The following is a 17,740-nucleotide window of genomic DNA, read 5'->3' as shown; positions in this document are numbered from 1 at the left end:
TTAAATAACAAAGTAGTATACTTTTTTTTATACTTATAGCAAGGCCTTGAATTCATACTTGAATTTTTAAAAGATAGGTTATGGCTCTTTTTTTTTTAATTCAGGAATTATTTTTTTTCTAGAAATATAGATATTAAGGGAGAAACGGTCCAAAAGAACACAGCAAAACTACAACTTGGAACACAATAATATCAATCTGATCCAAATGGACAGATCTTCATTATATAATTATATTACCCTACAGGAAAAAGACAAGGACTTACTCATTATTTCTGTACATCATTCTCAAGCATATGACAAACAGGTACTCAACAGGTTTCTGGCGATATAGCTTGGCCATAGATACTTAAAAGCAACTGGAAACCCTGGTGGCGTAGTGGTTAAATGCTATGGCTGCTAACCAAAAGATCAGCAGTTTAAATCCAACAGGCGCTCCTTGGAAATCTTATGGGCCAGTTCTGCTCTGTCCTTTAGGGTCACTATGAGTCAGAATTGACTAGATGGCAATGGGTTTTTTTTTACCCACATGCAGAGTCGCTATGAGTTGGAATCAACTCGACAGCAAGGGGTTACCCACATTTTCATAGGAATCAACTCAACGGCAATGTGTTTTTTCTTTTTTAACTCACATTTATATTGTCCAAGACACAGAACAGGACCAGTAGATAGATAGGTCTTGCTACCAGTATTGGGCAATGTCCTCCAAGGAGCCAGCTGTGCCATAGCAGTAAGGCATAGGCTGAATCCATGTTTCAGTGCTGGCTTTGCCGTTCATTGCGTGGCCTCACTGAAGCCTCCTGAGTCTCAGTTCCCTCATCTGCAGGGTGGGTGGGTTGATTGTAATGATCTCTGAGGAAAGTCTTCCAATTCAAGCTTGGCAACACTTTCAGTCATATACCCCACTAGATGGTATTCCCAAGGCTGGTGTCCCAGATACTCATCTTTAAGCGCACCGCATAATGGCCTGAAACAAAGATCCTCAGCAAAGTGCCAGTTCCAACAAGAGTATTTAATCAGAATTTCAGGCAATTGCCTGGGTTCAAATAACCATCCCAGGTATATGAAGCTTGCTGCTCTCTACCTCCCACAGGTGTGCCCATCGACTCAACGGAAACCAGCTTCAGACTGAATGTGGTTGCTTAGCAAAGGAGAGAGCAAGGGAAGGCAGTAGTTTAGGTGAAAAGCAACAAGATTTCAGGTCTAGGAACCTCCATCTTCACCAGACCAAACATTACCTTGAAGGAACAAGCCCCCAATCAAGGCAGTGGCTCCATTAGCAGAATCATAATGAACAGGATGCTAACTCAAGAAGACACATGGTAAGCTAGAAAATGCAGCTCCATAACAAATACCTGAAAGAAGAAATCTTGGGGGAAATACTAGGAAAAGCATGATGTCAAAGCAGGTTTCCTTCTCGGTGCTGCTTTTCTCATGGTGTGGAGGTGGAGAGGGAGGAGTAGGCAGATTGCTCAGGAAACAGAGCTGCAGAAGGTGGAGGCGGCCCAGTTGGGATGCTGCCAACTTGTTTCCTGAGAAAAAGCTGCAGAGGACGATGGCCCAGGGGCCTGTTGGGAAAGACAGGTGCTGCAACGAGGCAAACAGGAACCTTCTCTGCTCTTCCAGATGGAAAGTAAATCTCCAAGCTCTCAGAGGGATACCCTACAAGAAGAAGACTATAAAGGAAGCCTCAGGTTCTATCAAGGTGACTTCCTTTCCTAGGATTCTGGGCCATCGCTTCATAAACCACTTGTCCTTTCTTTCATGGCTATCCTGCCCAGTTGCAAAAGTCCATCCCAGCTTACTTCGAATCAATAAAGCCTGGTAGCAACATAGGATAAGAAACTTGGGTTTCCTTAAAATTTGAGATTCTCTTCGTTTTCCTTCATATTTTATTAATTATCATGGCTAATAAACAGGCTTTTCTATTCTAGCCTATTTGGGTCATTTTGTGTGGCTGTCCTTTCTTAAGGTCTTCTCTACAATTTCATTTCTCATACAGGATGGATATTACATGGATGCCTTGGCTAGAGCTATCTGTCTGAAAACAGAATCTGATACCTGTTCTAACGAGGTGATTTTACTATGGATCCCTGCTTTTCATGGAGGGCACATTGGTGGTTCAGTGGTAGAACTCTTGTCTTCCACATGGTACTCAGGTTTGATTCCTGGCCAACACACATTAAGTACAGACACCACCCATTTGTCAGTGGAGGCCTGCACATTGCTATAGCGCTGAACAGGCTTCAGTGCAGTTTACAGACTAAGATAGAATAGGAAGAAAGGCTTGGCCACCTACTTTCAAAATCAGTTAATGAAAACCCTGTGGACCACAACTGTTTGATCTGCATCTGATCATAGGGATGGAGTAAGACCAGGCAACATTTCATTCCACCGTGTATGAGGTCACCGTGAATTGGAGAGCTGACTCTATGCAACCAAGAACAACAACAAGAACTTGCCGTACTTATTTAAAATTTTGCCCCCGGTTCTTAACTCTCTGAGAAGCATTATCTGATTCTGAAGCACTATGAATCTAATCTGGGTCATCTTTGGAATGCCCGACATTAAAACGTTTAAGACATCAATAGCAATAAAAAATATCTCTTCCAGAAATTTTTCTTTTCTTTTTTCTAAATAACATATACAATCTTACATTTTCCTCTCATGATTCTCTTTCATACACCTTTTCAATCTTCTTTTTGCCATTCAGTTTTGAATGTCAAAAATACTGTGGCACACTAGATCTAACTTCTAATCCTTGAAGGGACAGAATAGGCTTAAATTACGGTCAGAAGAAATACTGACATTTGGATAAAAACATGCTTATTAGCACATTACAGGTAATTAAAGCACGGAATGGAGTTAAATCCAACATCACCACTGCCATCGAGTCGATTCTGATTCCGACTCATAGCGACCCTATGATGAATGAGGGATGGAGTTAGACACACCCAAAACGGCACACTAGAAAATGGTTTTTATCCTTCTTTTCTAAGTAAGAAGCAGCAAGCAGATTAGTGTTTCATATCCCCAGTTGTGGGTTTCTCCTGAGTAAAGAGGAGGCTATAATATTTAATGGCTTCTTAAGCTATAATATCCTATTATCTTCCTTAATTTTCAAATAAGAAAAACTGAGGTCCATGTTCAGTATTGGGTGAGGGGAAAGAAAATGAGACTAGTAAAAACAAACTGAGTTCAAACCTAGACTCTAGTCCTAACGAATCCTGTGAAATGTAGGAAGCCTCTGGCTTGCTAGGTCTCAGCATCCTTCTGTGGGAATTGGAAACACTAACTTAAGAATCCCCCTTTCCTCAGAGGCTTGTTGGTAGGTTATGTTCTCGTTTATTTATCAGTTGTTGAAGAGCTACAGCAGCACGGGCAGTGTTGTAGGCCCTGGAAATCCACTGATGAACAGGGGATAGGTCCCATCCTCAGGAACTCACGTTCTAGTGAGGAAGACAAGGTGCATAAACATATAGTACCCTGCAGCTCAAAGTTCTTTGGGTGCCACTAAAGACTTGAAAGATTCAACGACAAGCAAATGGAAGGGTATATACAACTTCCGTGCATTATGTGTCCCTAAAAGCATTAATAAACTTTATTTATATTTATAAATATATTATTTTATATATATACAGTCACAAGTTATGAGATGAAGGGACTGGGCTGGGTTGGTGAATCTCAATCTTGGCTGCCTGTAAGAATCATCTAGGGGATTAAAAACAAAGCAAAACAAACAAACAATGCGACAGATGCCTGGGCCCCAGAGTAAAAAAAAAAAATTTTTTTTTTTTTTTTTTCAGAGTGGACACGCTAAATCAACTCCCAGTTGGTTTCACTTTCCAGCTAGGGCTGAGGCCTGCTGGCCGGTGTCATCTCTAAGCTCTAACATTTTGATTGGATGCAAGCCTGCCCCACATGGTGCCTGTTTTTTAGGGAACCAAGCCTGGTCTTAGGCCTTGCAGCCCTTTCTATTGACCCGTGAAAAGTAATTTTAAAAGACTGTATATATTTAAGCTTCAATTAAGAGACATTAACAGAAGTGTGATTAGAAGCGGGGTGCCTGGGGAAAAATAAATACCGCTATTTCAATTTAGGAATACCACTATTCAAATGACTCATAGGAGGTAGACAAATAAGCAAGATTTTCAAAACTTTGTCTTTTTAAGTCACTTGACTACACAAATACCAATGAGCTTTGTCCAAACTCACTTATGAAATCCACTTAGGTGTCACATATAAGAAATCCATTTCAAAACATGAATATTAAGGATTGAACGATGTCAAATGCCTTTAAAAATCTCTTAGATACCAAATATTTTTTGATTCAAAAGGGTTAGAAAACTTATTAAGATTTCCTACTTTTCTTCATATTTTTTCTGCTGAAAACATATTTGTTTATGGGATTGCCCTTGACCTACAGGTAGTAGCTCTTGACCAATAGCAGAGGAGGAATATTCCAAAAGGTTTCAGTGAAGGTTCAAGAATCAAGTAGACAACCTTATAAAGATAAGTATTCAGGTTCTTCAGCATACTGTAAAACTATTAAACAATAAATAATACCATTACCCAATTTTTACCTCTGCATTCTATAGTACTTCAGTTTACAGATTATATTCTTTGACCCATATCAACTCTCTTCTCCCCCAGCCTTCTTCCATCTCAACAAAGTACTATACTCACTATTGAATTGTTCAGCCAGGAGTCATCCAAGCGCTTTCCTCTCTTTCATATTCTACCTATTCCATATTCCATATTCTACCTATTATCAGTTTCTGTTAATTCTACCTACACCCACTCTTTTCGTATCCCCGATCACCACCTTATTCTTTATCAATATCATCTATGGCCTGGACCAGTGGTTCTCAAGCTTTGTCTTGACTCTTTTACACTCCTAAAAATGATGGAGTCCCCCAAAGAGCTTTTGTTTATATGGCTTATATCTATCAATATTTACCATATTTAGAAGTTCCAGGGAAAAAAAATTTAAATATTTATTTATTAAAAACTAACAACAAACCCAGTAAGTGTTAACAAAAATAGCATGTTTTTTAAAACAAAAAAATTAGTGAAAAATTAGAGGTTTGTGTATTGGCACATCTTTTTTAATGTCTATCTTAATGGAATAAGCCGGATTCTCAAATCTGCTTCCGCACTAAGTCTCCTATGATACGTTGTTGTAGCTAAAGTATGAAAAGAGTAGCTGGCCTCCACAGCCATGTGGCTGGAAAAGTAAGGAAAATTTTTACAGCCTTTTCAGATGATTGTAGATACATCATAAAGTCTTTGGAAACTCCATTCGACACTTGTGACAGAATGAGTGAAAAAGGCAAATAATGTCTTAATATTATTATGAAATATCATTACAAAAATAGTTTGACCTCATGGAGCCTCCGAAAGGTTTCAAGGAACTCCCAGGGCCTCTGCGCTACACTTTGAGAACCACTGACCTAGACTGATGCACCAACTCCTTACGGTTCCTTTGTTTCCACCCTGGCTCCCTTGCAATCCATTCTTCTCACTATAGCCAGGGTGACCACTTAGACATGCAGTCCGCATCATAACACCCCTTATTCTGAAATTTCTTTGGACTCTAAACTAAAATACAAAATCTCTCCTTAGAGCTTATTTGAAGGCTGTGCACAATACAGCCATTGTTAGGCTTTCCAACGCCTCCTGCAGCCCTCTCTCCCTTGCTCTCTTTGCTTCATCTGCACTTTCATTTCTTCAAAAGCACTAACCTCCCTATCACCTCAATCCTCGGGCAGGCTGTTCTCGTCTACCTTGGATGTTCTTCCATCCCTTTTTGCCCAATGCTCTTACAAATAATATATCCAGAATTGAAATTCAGATTCCACTCCAAAGTCCATGTGCTTAACTATTCAGCTACACTATAATTAAGTGGTAACACACACACACACACAAAGACTAAATCCTATAGGGCTCTCCTGAACTTCACTCTCGAAAACATCTGAAGCAACTGTTTATGTTTACAGTTAAGAAAGTCTGCCCTTCCGGACCCAAGTCTCCCCACAGGCCCAAAGATGCCCCAAGTGGTAGCTCCTGAAACCTCTGAGACTCCTAGCATACAGAGAGGGACGTCCCAGCCCGGAGCCTGGAACCAATACATGACAACATACCCACGGGGCTGCTTCTTTAGTACCAGCCTGGTGATCTCCACCAGCTTCTCCACCTCTCTCCTCCTCCCTAGGGGCTCTAGGGTACATACAGAGCAAATCGAATCATGTAATCACACCCCATATTTCTTTGAACTCTTAATTGGATTCCCTCCTCCAATAGTTTCTTAGCTTTGAATCAAACTGAGTTAAAATTCAGGGTTTCTTAGTTTAACATGGCAGACTAGAAAGACAGATGACCTTCCGTGTGGGGACCGGAAACCTTATGGCAGATTGGCCACTTTCTGACTCCATGAACCTGAACAAGTCTCTGCCACTTGAGGTTTAGTTTTCTTATTTCCAAGATGGGGCTACCTACTTAAACAAAGTACTATAAACAACAAAAGAGGCAAAAGTTGTGAGGAAACTCTAAATCCTAAAGTCATATAGCCAAGTTAGTTGCTATTATCAAAAGTTATTAATTTATAGACATTTTGCACCTAAGGCCCCTCCCTCTCACAGATGTCTAGAAGATGGCCTTGAAGTCAGAGTCCTTTAGATGTAGCACATCTCTCTTGGGACAAGGAAAGCTCTGTACTTACATGATTAAGCCATTAGACAGAAACCAAAACGTAGCCTATTAAGTGGGTCCCCTATGTCTAACCAGGCTGACTTTGAGAGTATCCACAAAATCTATAATGATTCTAGGAGAAAAACTGAATAGCAAATACACAGTATGACAAAGCACACAAAGAAGAAACAAACAAAAGCTAATCGGTATTATTTCATGCCCAGCAGTACATAAAGCGACCATGAACTTTTTCAGCCTCTGGGGTTTCTTGGGCAGCTGCTGTACCACTGACAGTGTGTGCTGCCACAAGGCAGGGGCCTTTAGGACTGCTTGAAACCAAAGAAATGGGTGTGTGCCGAAAATTACTGCTTTTGCAGGGTACTGTATGAGGTGTCTGAATTTGTGGTAGGGAATATAGAAATTCTGAAAATTTGTATTTGTTACACATATGTCCTAACAGACCCCAGTGGGGACTCAGGGGTATAATTAGTGATACTTCATAAAAAAAAAAATTATAGGTACCACTAAACACTTAGAGTAGGCTTGTGGGAGGGGGCAAGAAAGAAAAAAATCCATACTACCTACCAAAAATTCAGACGCACTCAATGATTCAGCATGCTTCCATTCATGAAAACATATGGTATCCACAAAAAATTCCAAGCAGAAAATAATTGGTCCACCAAAGTGAATACATTTCCCAAACCAAATCTACCCTGTAATATCCAATATACTGATATGCCCCCACAAAGAATACATGCAATGTGATGCTATACTAGAAAACCCAGGACTTTTTTAGAATTGAATTGTATGAGACAAAGCTTTTCTAAATATCTTCTCAAAATATTCCTATTTCTTCCTCAAAAACAGATACTGCCTTCTTTCCTGCAAATTGTATTTCTAATTCTGGTTCAAGAATACCAACTTCATTAAAACTTTAAAGACTTAATCCTGAGTTATGGCTTGATGAGATCTCTGTGGAATGAAAGGGATCAAGATCACAGTAGCTGCTATTTTAAAATGTTCTTACAATGGAAACATAATTTGCTGTAGAGAAAATACGATTAAAAAACACAGATAAAGTATCAGTTGAAACCCTAGCGTGGGTTTTTGAAGAGGAAAGCTTGTTTTGTTTTTTCTTTTTAACAAACATCAAGAGTTCAAACATGAGTCACAATTTTAAAAAAGAAAACACAATAAAAGTACTTGCCATAAATGGAAAATATCACCTGTCGTAAGACTCTCTTCTTGATCTATATATTGACCAAAATTATTTCCATTTATTAAAAAAAATCTAATTTATATTCCATAGATCACATGATTAATCATTATTTTCCCTTTGCTGTCATTTTTCTTCTTGAAGTTTCTATTTTCTGTAATATTTCTTCTTCTATGCAAAACTATATGTCTGATAGTAAAATGTTAAATGAGTGTGCTTAAATACCGTACATCTATCAAAACAAGTTAGAAGGATACTGAAATATTTTGAATAACAGCAGAGGAAAGGACTCAAAAATAAGACAAATGAGGGTCAACAAAATTTGGTAAAATTACAATCACTCCTTTGATTTATTTTATCCACTTAGTGTAATTACACTCCATAGTTTTAAAAAAAGAGAAGCACACAGAAAATCAAATATTTAAATTATGAAAAAATATCTAACGTTATTTCAATGAGAGATTTTTCCTGATTGTTGATTTTTTTAAATGTTCTGATTTGAGGGAAGGGACTAAATTATATTAAAAAATGTAAAAATTACCAAAATCACTTAGAGATTTAGCTTACCTAGCTACTCTCCACTTTCCGGAGAGAATCTCATCTGAAAAATGGAAAGAATGATACTGGATGTCCTCCAAGGTTCATGGCCATTCAGACTTTCAGAGATTCTATAAACACCTCTCGATTCCTTGATCAGGAATTCTACTCATTACCTACAGTAACTTCTGAGTCACAACATAAATAATAATGGAGTCAATCATTTGCATAAGTGTCTCTACTCAAAAGTAAAGCAAATGTTGGGAATGAGTAAGTCATAGGGATCTACTAACAGCCTCTTGTTGTCGTGTGCTCTCAAGTCATTTCCGAGCAACCCCGTATGACAGAATAGAACTACTCCAGAGGGTCTTCTAGGCTGTAATCTCTATGGGAGTAGCTCACCAGGTCCTTTCTCCCAAAGGCTATCTGGTGGGTTCAAACCACTGACCTTTTAGTTAGCAGCCAAGCGCTTAATCATTTGCCACCAGGGCTCCTACTAATAGCCTAGATACAGCAAGTTCAGTGGCATCAACATTTAAGCAGATATTCTAGCAGGGTGCTTCTGCAGGTATTTCACTCATAAATACTCAAATAATGGCCATAAGAGTGCTCTTTCCTTTATTATAAAGTATACCAACAGAAATGTTAAAAAGGCTTTTTCATGGTCCCATGACCTCAACCAACTTGCCAGTTCAGGATCTCCAATGCTTCATTTCCAAAGAGTTTCGGCCCACACAGTGCCTAAGGGGATCACTATCCCTGCGATGTCTGCTTTGTCTTCAATATTGGATTGCCTTCTATAATGCATGCTAGCTACAGGGCAGTATTTTAGAACTCTAATTGCCTAACTTAGCCTATGCCTCCCCTTAGAGTCACCACTTCCACGCCACCCCATTCCTATTCTAATTACAAAATAACAATCATAAAAATAATAATACCAATCCCCAAAGGAAAAAAAAAAATACTTCCACCGTTTGTCAGGACGCCCAGTTCTTCTTGATCCTACTTTTTTTGTTTGTTTTTTCTGTATTGTGTTGGGAAGAGCACAGGTTGAGAAAAATCACTAGGTCTAGTTTCAATTTTGCCACAAACTAGCTGTGTAGCCTTGTAGGTGCCACAAACTTGTGCTGGCTCTAGGGTTTCTTTTCTCTAAGGTCAGGAGTCTTCTGCACAATCCCAGGGTGCGTCATCATATCATGCTCCAGGGAGGTGTTCACACAATGGCTATCGATATGCCTGGTCCCCCTGGAGCTGGGTGGTCTGGGGTCCTCTCCTGCCAGGTCTCCTGACTGCATTCTGCAATACTGTAGTTTTAAAATCTGACTCCTTTCCCTTGAGGGTTTAAGTATGCCTACTGTGTTTATAAAGTTTCCACATTACACATACTAGAATTTGGTGAGCTCAGAAAAGAGACTCCGAGATACTCAATGTGTCAGCGCTCAAATCAGAAATATAACTATAGCCTTTCCCATCAGATACTTGCCTTAGCCTCTCTACCTTAGCCTCACTCCCAAAGAAAGTCTAGTCAGTGGAAAGCGTGCCTCAGTGACATAAATTCAGAGCATAAATTCTTTATCAGGGCAAGTTATCCCATTTCGCCTCTTTACCATTTTTGACTCAGTTTGTAGTTCACAAGGATGTGGTTTAGAATGGCTAGTGCTTTCCAGAACAACTCAAATGTAAACTAAGCATACCATCAAAGCGCTTATAAAGCTGATGCCTTCAAGTGGCTTTATTTTACTTAACATCTTTTGGCGGTGTTTAGCAACTTCCCCCTCGATCCAGCTGAAGAATCCTCTCTGGAATTAAGATGTGGCAAGTGCTCTCTCTCTCCCTATAAATAGGCTCATCCTATGCTATGTGAATCATGGTTGCTGATGGCAAATCAACAGATTAATTATTTGGCTTTGTTAGTAATGATAACAACACACTACCCTCTTTCCCAAAACCTTTTCCACACCCCACATCCCCATGCTTGTAAGCCAGTCTTCACAGCACATTGAAGTCTACAGCGTACAGGCACACACATGTTGCCCTTGTACTGGGCAAGTCTTAACAGGTCCTGCCATCTCTCTCCCAGGTTATCACTGTAACACTTCAACTACACGCAGTCACCAGTCAAGATTCTCTCTGTCAAGATGTACGCTAAGTAGATGAAAAGGAGGAGCAGATTAAATGTACACTGAAGAAAACCATAAACTCAGCAGTTCCCTCAAATTTTCTACTTTCTAACGAGGTACTAAGGGCCACTGAAAGCAAATCATACAATCCTTCCTTCCCATGCAGGATCAAGCCAGGCAAATGACTCCTCTCCAAGTCAACCTGAACACAGATCAGGTGAATTCTTCATGACTATAATCCATCTATCATATTTATTACTTTATTTTTAACCGGGGAGACTAAGTCGGACCTGCTCATAAACATCACATCATTAGGCCAACAAGAGTGCAAGAACAAATTTCAGAGGCTGATAAATCAGTCACACTGAATTCAGAGCCCTGAAATCCCCACAGGCCACAAAAGCCCTTAGGGGATGATCTCCAAACGATCTCTGGGCAACAAAACAGGTATTTTCATTTCTCCTAATATTGATTACTTACCTTGCAAAGATAACTATTTATTTGCATAAATCTTCACTTTATAAAATGAGCAATCTACATTAACTGGGTGTAAAACAAAAGAGAATTTAGTGGCTCTCTGAGTTGGAATCGACTCGACGGCACAGGGTTTGGTTTGGTTTTGGTTTTGCCTTGGGTAACTACCAGATTTTATATATATACCTATTTTTTACTCTTGAAATTTACTATTTTAACATCATCGCAGAATAAATAAATGAGCCCACCACGGTGTGAATAATATCATGAAAAGCTAATGGCAAATGAAATAAAATGACTTCTTCACAAGGCTTGGTCCCAAGTTTCTAAGCTAATTCTTAGCCTCACTTATCCAGACTTTGCAAGTGTTTTCTTCACCCCAGTGAAACGAGTCCACGTACCTCACTCCTGGAACTCGGGAGAACGCAATAATCGGAGCTGCAAAAAAACTAACCTAAGCCAGTCAACTAGTCCCAGAGCAGCCTCACAGATAGAATTTTCTTTTGCTTGCCCACAGTAAAAGGAGACTATCTGCAGATTGCAAAGGACACTGCGGCCACACCCAGAAGGGTCAATAAAGTCTGGTGGCAGCATAGACTTTTGCAATTCTGCTTTCATTCTCTCAAGCTGGGATACCGACCTGGCTTGAGCTTGGAATGGTTGTGTGGAAACTCAAGGTATCCCATTTCCCCTTGCACAGGGAGACACATCAAAGACCAATCAGTTCAGTTTATCCCCACAAAAGGGAATCGGCTTCAGAAAGGCCATGCCATGAGAATCTCTGATACTTCTGAAGTTTTCTTAACCCACCCTGCAAATCTTTGGGTCCCCTAGTGTCCCCAAAGTGTGAGCATGTAGAGGGTGGAAGGAACAGGACAGAAAAGTTAATGAGAAGAGCTCTCAGAAACCATGAGTGGCTGGAGAAAGAGAACAAGGAAAAGGAGGTCTCTGTTAAAGGAAGTGAAAAGGCATGCGGGAAAATGGAGGGTGAGAAATTGACTGGAATGTCTGAAAGACTGTCTAGGGCACCATGCATTGATGGAGGAAGAGTTAGAAGAAGAATAAATTTAAGTTTATCTGGTGTCTGCTGAGTGTCTATTGTGTGTAAAGTACTATGCTAAGTGTTGTGAGGGATACGAGGAGGAAGCTCTATTTATCTTTAGATCCTCAGTGGGCCAGTACCAAGCACTGGGTGGGTGGGTGGATGGATGGATGGATGGAATTGATGAATGTGAGAAACTGAAATAGAAATACACATAGAGGTAGAGACAGAGACAGAAAGAAAGAGACAGGTGGTCAGTGCCCTCAAGGACCCCACAGGCCATCTGGGACCAGGAGCAACCATGGAATCATCCACGAAGAAAGTGTTTTCCTGCATATGGGATGAGAAGCTATTAACTGGCAGAGGATGGTTGGGAGATATCCGGAAATTAGAGGAGAAGGGGAGCCCAAGTGGAAAAGGGGGTCCTGGCTCCCTTCCATGGGTACCACTGGGTCCTCTGCGGAAGGGAAGAGCGGGTGCAGCCTCTGGAGAGCCGACCCTCTGGGCTTCTACTGACCTGGTCTCCGCCTCACCGGCCTCTTGCGGCCGCTGCAGAAGCGCACTTTGCTGAACACCCCGAGGACGTGCCTCTCGCACAAGGAGCGCCCGTCTTTGCTGGGGCTGGAGCGGCGCTTGGAGGCCGACACCCGGTCGCTGTTGGACTCCCTCGCCTGCCGCTTCTGCCGAATCAAGGAGCTGGCTATAGCCGCAGCCATGGCTGCTCAGCGCAGGGCCCCGGCCAGGGGCTCTGCTCCGTCCTCGGGATCGCGCTCCGCCGGGGCCGAGGGCAGGACCTCGACGGCCGGGAGGGACAAGGTAGGCGCGGGGAGGCAGTGCTTATATTTGAGGAGGCTGCTGTACCGAAAACCCGGCGCCCAAAAGGTTAGTCAGAGTCTGGGCAGTGGCGACAAAATGTGTGAAAATCCAGATGTAAACTTCCCCAACCACTGGCGGCGGGGGCGGGGCGGTCCCAGGGCTTCCAGAGAACTAGACGCTTGCACCCCAAACTTGCACCCCTAGGCGATCCGCGTCCAAGGGCCAGTGGGGAGTTTGGTCACACTGCGTTCGGGATACCAAGTGGAAGGGGAAGAAAAATGTCCAAAATAATAAGCTGTGCCCCTGTTGGAGAGGCGCAAGCGTTGTAAGGTGTCCAAAGTATATCTACACATATATACATATAAAACCCGTTTCCAAAGCAGAGTCTGGACCGAGGCGGGTAGAGTCCCCGGTAGAAAACACTAAAAAGTGAATAAAACGTTCCTTTAGAAAACAAGCCACCAACCGCAAGAGAGAAGGCGAGAAAGGCAGCAAATTAACCCCCTGCGGCCCACAGTTCTGGAGATTAGGAGGTCCGTCCCGGCTGGGTGAGGTCTACAGAATGCATCGCACCGGCTGCGGTTCTCCAGGGGCCGGCAACCCGAGTTCTGGAATTTCCAGCCGCCAAGTGGGAGCGGTTAGCTGGAGTCTGGGAAGGGGCGCGGGGCGGGGGCAGCTGTTGCCAGCTGCGCTGTGCGCGACTCCCCGCCAGCAGGGCTGCACAGAAAGTGGGAGGCGAGGGAGGGGAGGGAAGGAGGGACGGGGACAAGAAGGAGGGAGGGGAGGAGGAGGGAGATCCTCGAGGGCCAAGCACCCCTCAGGGAGAAACCCGCCAGAGGCTAGTGCTGGGATCCGCGGGGTCCCGAGAGCCGGCGCTTTTTCTCTCTCCGCTTGCTTTCCGGCACGAGACGGGCACACTTGGTGATTATTTAGGGAATCCTAAATCTGGAATGACTCAGTTGTTTAAATAAGCCCCCTCAAAAAGCAGCGATGCCGAAGGTGTCCTCTCCTACACGCCTTTAACTGGAGCTCCCCGCCATGGTCCGTCCGGAGCCGCAGCACCGAGCCGGTCTCGGCACAGGCTCACAGGGAGCAGGGAGCGAGGGCGGGAAGGGGCGCCGGGGCGGGCTCGGGATCAGGTCATCGCCGCGCTGCCCGGGCCCCAGGCTCGCGCGCCCCGGCAGTCGGCAGCTCACGGGCAGCGGATCAGATGGGGGTTACCCGCGAGACGCGAGGCCGCTCACTCAGTCCCGCGCGGCCCATCCCGGCCGAGGAAGGAAGTGACCGGCGCGCAGCGCACACCCGCGCGTCCGCTCGGGTGGGGCGGGGGCTGGCTGCGGGCGACGTCTGCTCGCCGCGGCTGCGGCTCCGGGCCGGAGCTGCCCATCATGGCCTGGCGCCGAGGGGCGCAGGCAGGGCCCCTAGGCCACCCGGGGCGCCGGCGGGAGGCGGCCGAGCGCGCAGCCGGGGCCTTCGGGGCCGGACGCCGACTCTGGGGCCGGAGCCAGAAGGCAGGTGCGGGCGGCCGCCAACTCGCCCAACTTGCGGCGCGGGCTCGGGGGGCGCCCCCCACCGGCGCGCCGCCGCCTCCCCGGGACCGGGAGGGGGCGCTCGGGGCGGAGTTCCATTCAAGGGCTGAGGCTCTGGGCGCGCCGAGCCTCACAGGGTCCCCGCTGCACAGCCAGCTCGCTCGTCTCGAGCGCTAGCTCCGCAGGAAAGTCCAGGCTGGGGCCACCGCCACCGAGACCGTGGCGGGTGGGACAGAGAACCGGCGGCCGTGGGACTTCCTCCAGCACCGCTCGCAGACCCGCGGGAGAGCGCGCGGGTGCCCAGGTGGGGCCGCACTGGAGGCCGGGCTCTCCGAGCACAGGAAAGCGCAGCGCGCTGGGGTCCTTCCTCCTCCCCTCCCTCACGCCCTCTGCTTCCAGACTCCCTTCTCCTCCCTCCCTCTCGCCACCCCTTTCCCCCCTCTCTGTCTCCTGTCTCTCCCCATTTCTCCTCTCTACGCAATCCTACGTGATTGAGGTTTGGATGAGAAATTCTCGGAGGCAGAGCGAGGAAACTGCAGCTCGTGTCGGCTCCGTCCCACCCCTCCCCCAAGAGAAAACACAACCACCGGCCGGTTAAAGAACCCTTGGTGCGCAGAGAAGGGTCCAGGGGTGGAAGAGCTGAGAGAACACCGTCCACCTTCTCTCCAATAAGCTGGAGCATATAGAATTTTTCCGTTCAGGCCGGAAGGCAGTGGACGCTGGATAAAGTAATAATGGCCTCTTGGGCCCTCATGTTGGGGCCCACCTTCAGCTCATTTTGGAACAGGAAGAAGTGTTTTTGGCTTTCTTGCAACCTAGATTTCTTGGTTCTATCTGGAAAACTCCAAAACACGCTCAGTCCCTAACAGAGGGACCAAGTAAGCCCTGCACAGAGGAGATAATGGGGGCTAGGGGGTGGGGGTGATGTACACAAGGGCAGCCAACAACTAGCTTCAGGGCAATTAGGTGTCTAGGTGTGCTGCTTGTGACTGACCACCGGATGGTAGGGAAAACTCAGCAGAGGAGATAATGTCATTCAAGTTCAAATGCAGCATGAAAGATTACAGTCACACAAAAAGAGTAACCACCTTCCATTCATGCTGAAGTCTGGGAGTGGCTATTAGTTATAATTACAGTCTTCAACTTGTCTCCACATACCCCTACTCCCTCCACTTCAAGACACTTCCTTAAGCGTTTAGGGTAGCTCAATACATGGATGCCAAAGGATTAAATGAATGATGTCCAAGCAGAGACAGGTGTTATGCTGGATACACTTGAATAGAGAGCAAGGAAAATGCAGGCTCTGGCAGCCACTGGAAATGGCTATGGGAAGCTGAGGGGCCCTAGGAATTCTCTTGATGTGGTGACACACCAGTAGGTCTAGCTGAGAGCCACCTGGACAGGGAGAAGGATTGTGATCTGTAAGGTTGTTTAGGCCAAGCCTGGAGGCTAGCAGCCCTTCTGTGTCTTGGGGCCTGGCGCTCCCCACCTGGCAGCTGGGTAAAGCAGTCTGGCAGACAGGGGCTCACAGGGCAGACAGCTGGGAGGAGGATGAAATAGGGAAGGCATCCCTGGGGAGAGGGGAATCCCAACTGTCAGTGGGAAGCACGCTCTAACACGTCCCCTGCAGACCGAGCAGCAGCTCCGTGTGGCTGAATGAGCACAAGTGGACACATCCTTGGAATTCCAACAAGACAGAACAAGACAGGTGGAAAAAAATGTATTTTATGTATGTATTTGTGTATGTGGCGGGGGGCGGAGTGGTGGTGTTTGGTCGTGGTATTTATTCTCTAAAAATGAAGCAGAATCCATTTTCAAAAGTGTGTCTGGATGCAGAGAGGGGTTACTTAAAAGCAATCAGTAAAACCATATGGGGACTATCAATTCGAGAAAGGCCCACATTCCACAGATAAGACTCTCTTCCTTGGCTACCGGAAGGCTTGTCTCATTCTTGAGCAAGGCAGGCACAGAGAGTACTGCCTGGCTTTGGGGGCTCCCTCCTTTGGTAATTCCAACAGTCACAGAAAAAGGTCGGCTAAGGGGAGGTATCCAGAGAAATTGGCAAGAGGACGGCATATAATGAGGCATTGAAGAAATCACTGCTGAATTCTGAGTCTGTTTTGTATCCTCGAAATGGACATAATCACCCCCTTCTACTTCACAGAACGGAATATGTTTCAAAACTGGAAAATGCCAAGTGAGTGACAGAGATGATGATGGTGTCTCATGTTTTTAAAAGTACATGCATCTGATTCGTCCGCTTCTTAAAAATACAGATTCCTGGTGGTTCCTTACAATTTGAAGCAGAATCTCTGTGGGTAGATCTCAGGAGTTTGAAGTGTTAACAAGTTTTCCAGGTGTCAGACTTTGAGAATTTAATAGATACGTACAATGTAAATAATAGTAGAAGACAGACATGAACCCAGACTCCGAAAACCTGGCTCGCTGTTGCCATCAAGTTGATTCCAACTCATAGAGACCCCACAGGACAAAGGAGAACTGCCCCACAGGGTTTCCGAAGAGCAGCTGGTGGATTCGAACTGCTAACCTTTTCGTTAGCAGCCAAACTCTTAACCACTTTGCCACCAGGGCTCCTCAAAACCTGGCATGAATTCCCAACATTGCAGTCCTCTGCCCCCCAAAAAAGGCCTAAAAAGAGAATGTGTGTCCTCCAAACTTTGAGTGCTGTTGAATTTTTTTTCCCATAGGTTTAGGAGAAACCAGGATGTTTTGATGCAGAAGGTAACTAATGTAGCAGCTTAGGATAGAAGGGAGGGCTGGGGGAAGAGATAAAAAAGCAGAAAACAGCTGCTGTTTGAAGTTCTCCTCTCTGTCTTGATGTGCCAAGGTAGGCATTTAAAGAACAAAACAAAAACAATAAATGCCAGCTTTCTGAGAGTGACATTATTTCTCTCTTCAGGTCTCTATTAAAAGAATGTGGTGTTTTGATTCTCTTACTGGAGCTATTTTCAGAGTACTTTTGAGATGTTTAGCATCATTTATTCCATTCCTCCAGTGAGAAGAAGACGTTAAGTACGGAGGAATTTGAGAAGTTATCTGGGACCTAAGTACATGGCTGTTCAGCTCAGAAGCAATACTAAAATTCATCTTTCGGTGTCTAAAAAGTCATCATTTTCCTACCTGGGCCACTAAATCGCCTGAATCTTCTCCACCAATCCATCTCCAATATCTTTGCATTTGGGGGTCGAGAATGAAATGATATCAATCTACTGATGATTTCAGTACAACAACTAGATATTTTTATTTAAAGGCCGAAGCCTAAGGATTTGTACGCCATCTTTGTTTGAATAACTTGAGA

General features: G+C 44.6%; 1 protein-coding gene across 1 annotated transcript in view; it reads right to left on the bottom strand.

Moving 5' to 3' along the window:
• Nucleotides 1-12,792, bottom strand: part of FGF12 (fibroblast growth factor 12) — a 280,043-nt gene extending 267,251 nt beyond the window's left edge. The window contains exon 1 of the mRNA XM_023551628.2: nucleotides 12,594-12,792. Within this exon, the coding sequence (XP_023407396.2) occupies nucleotides 12,594-12,792 (199 nt within the window). The remainder of the gene's footprint in view (nucleotides 1-12,593) is intronic.
• Between the last annotated feature and the right edge of the window lie 4,948 nt (nucleotides 12,793-17,740).

This window comes from Loxodonta africana, chromosome 1 (genome assembly GCF_030014295.1).
Source record: "Loxodonta africana isolate mLoxAfr1 chromosome 1, mLoxAfr1.hap2, whole genome shotgun sequence".
NCBI classification, from domain to species: domain Eukaryota; kingdom Metazoa; phylum Chordata; class Mammalia; order Proboscidea; family Elephantidae; genus Loxodonta; species Loxodonta africana.
Note: the sequence above shows the minus strand (reverse complement) of the source record. Positions and strands in the feature narration are given on the sequence as shown.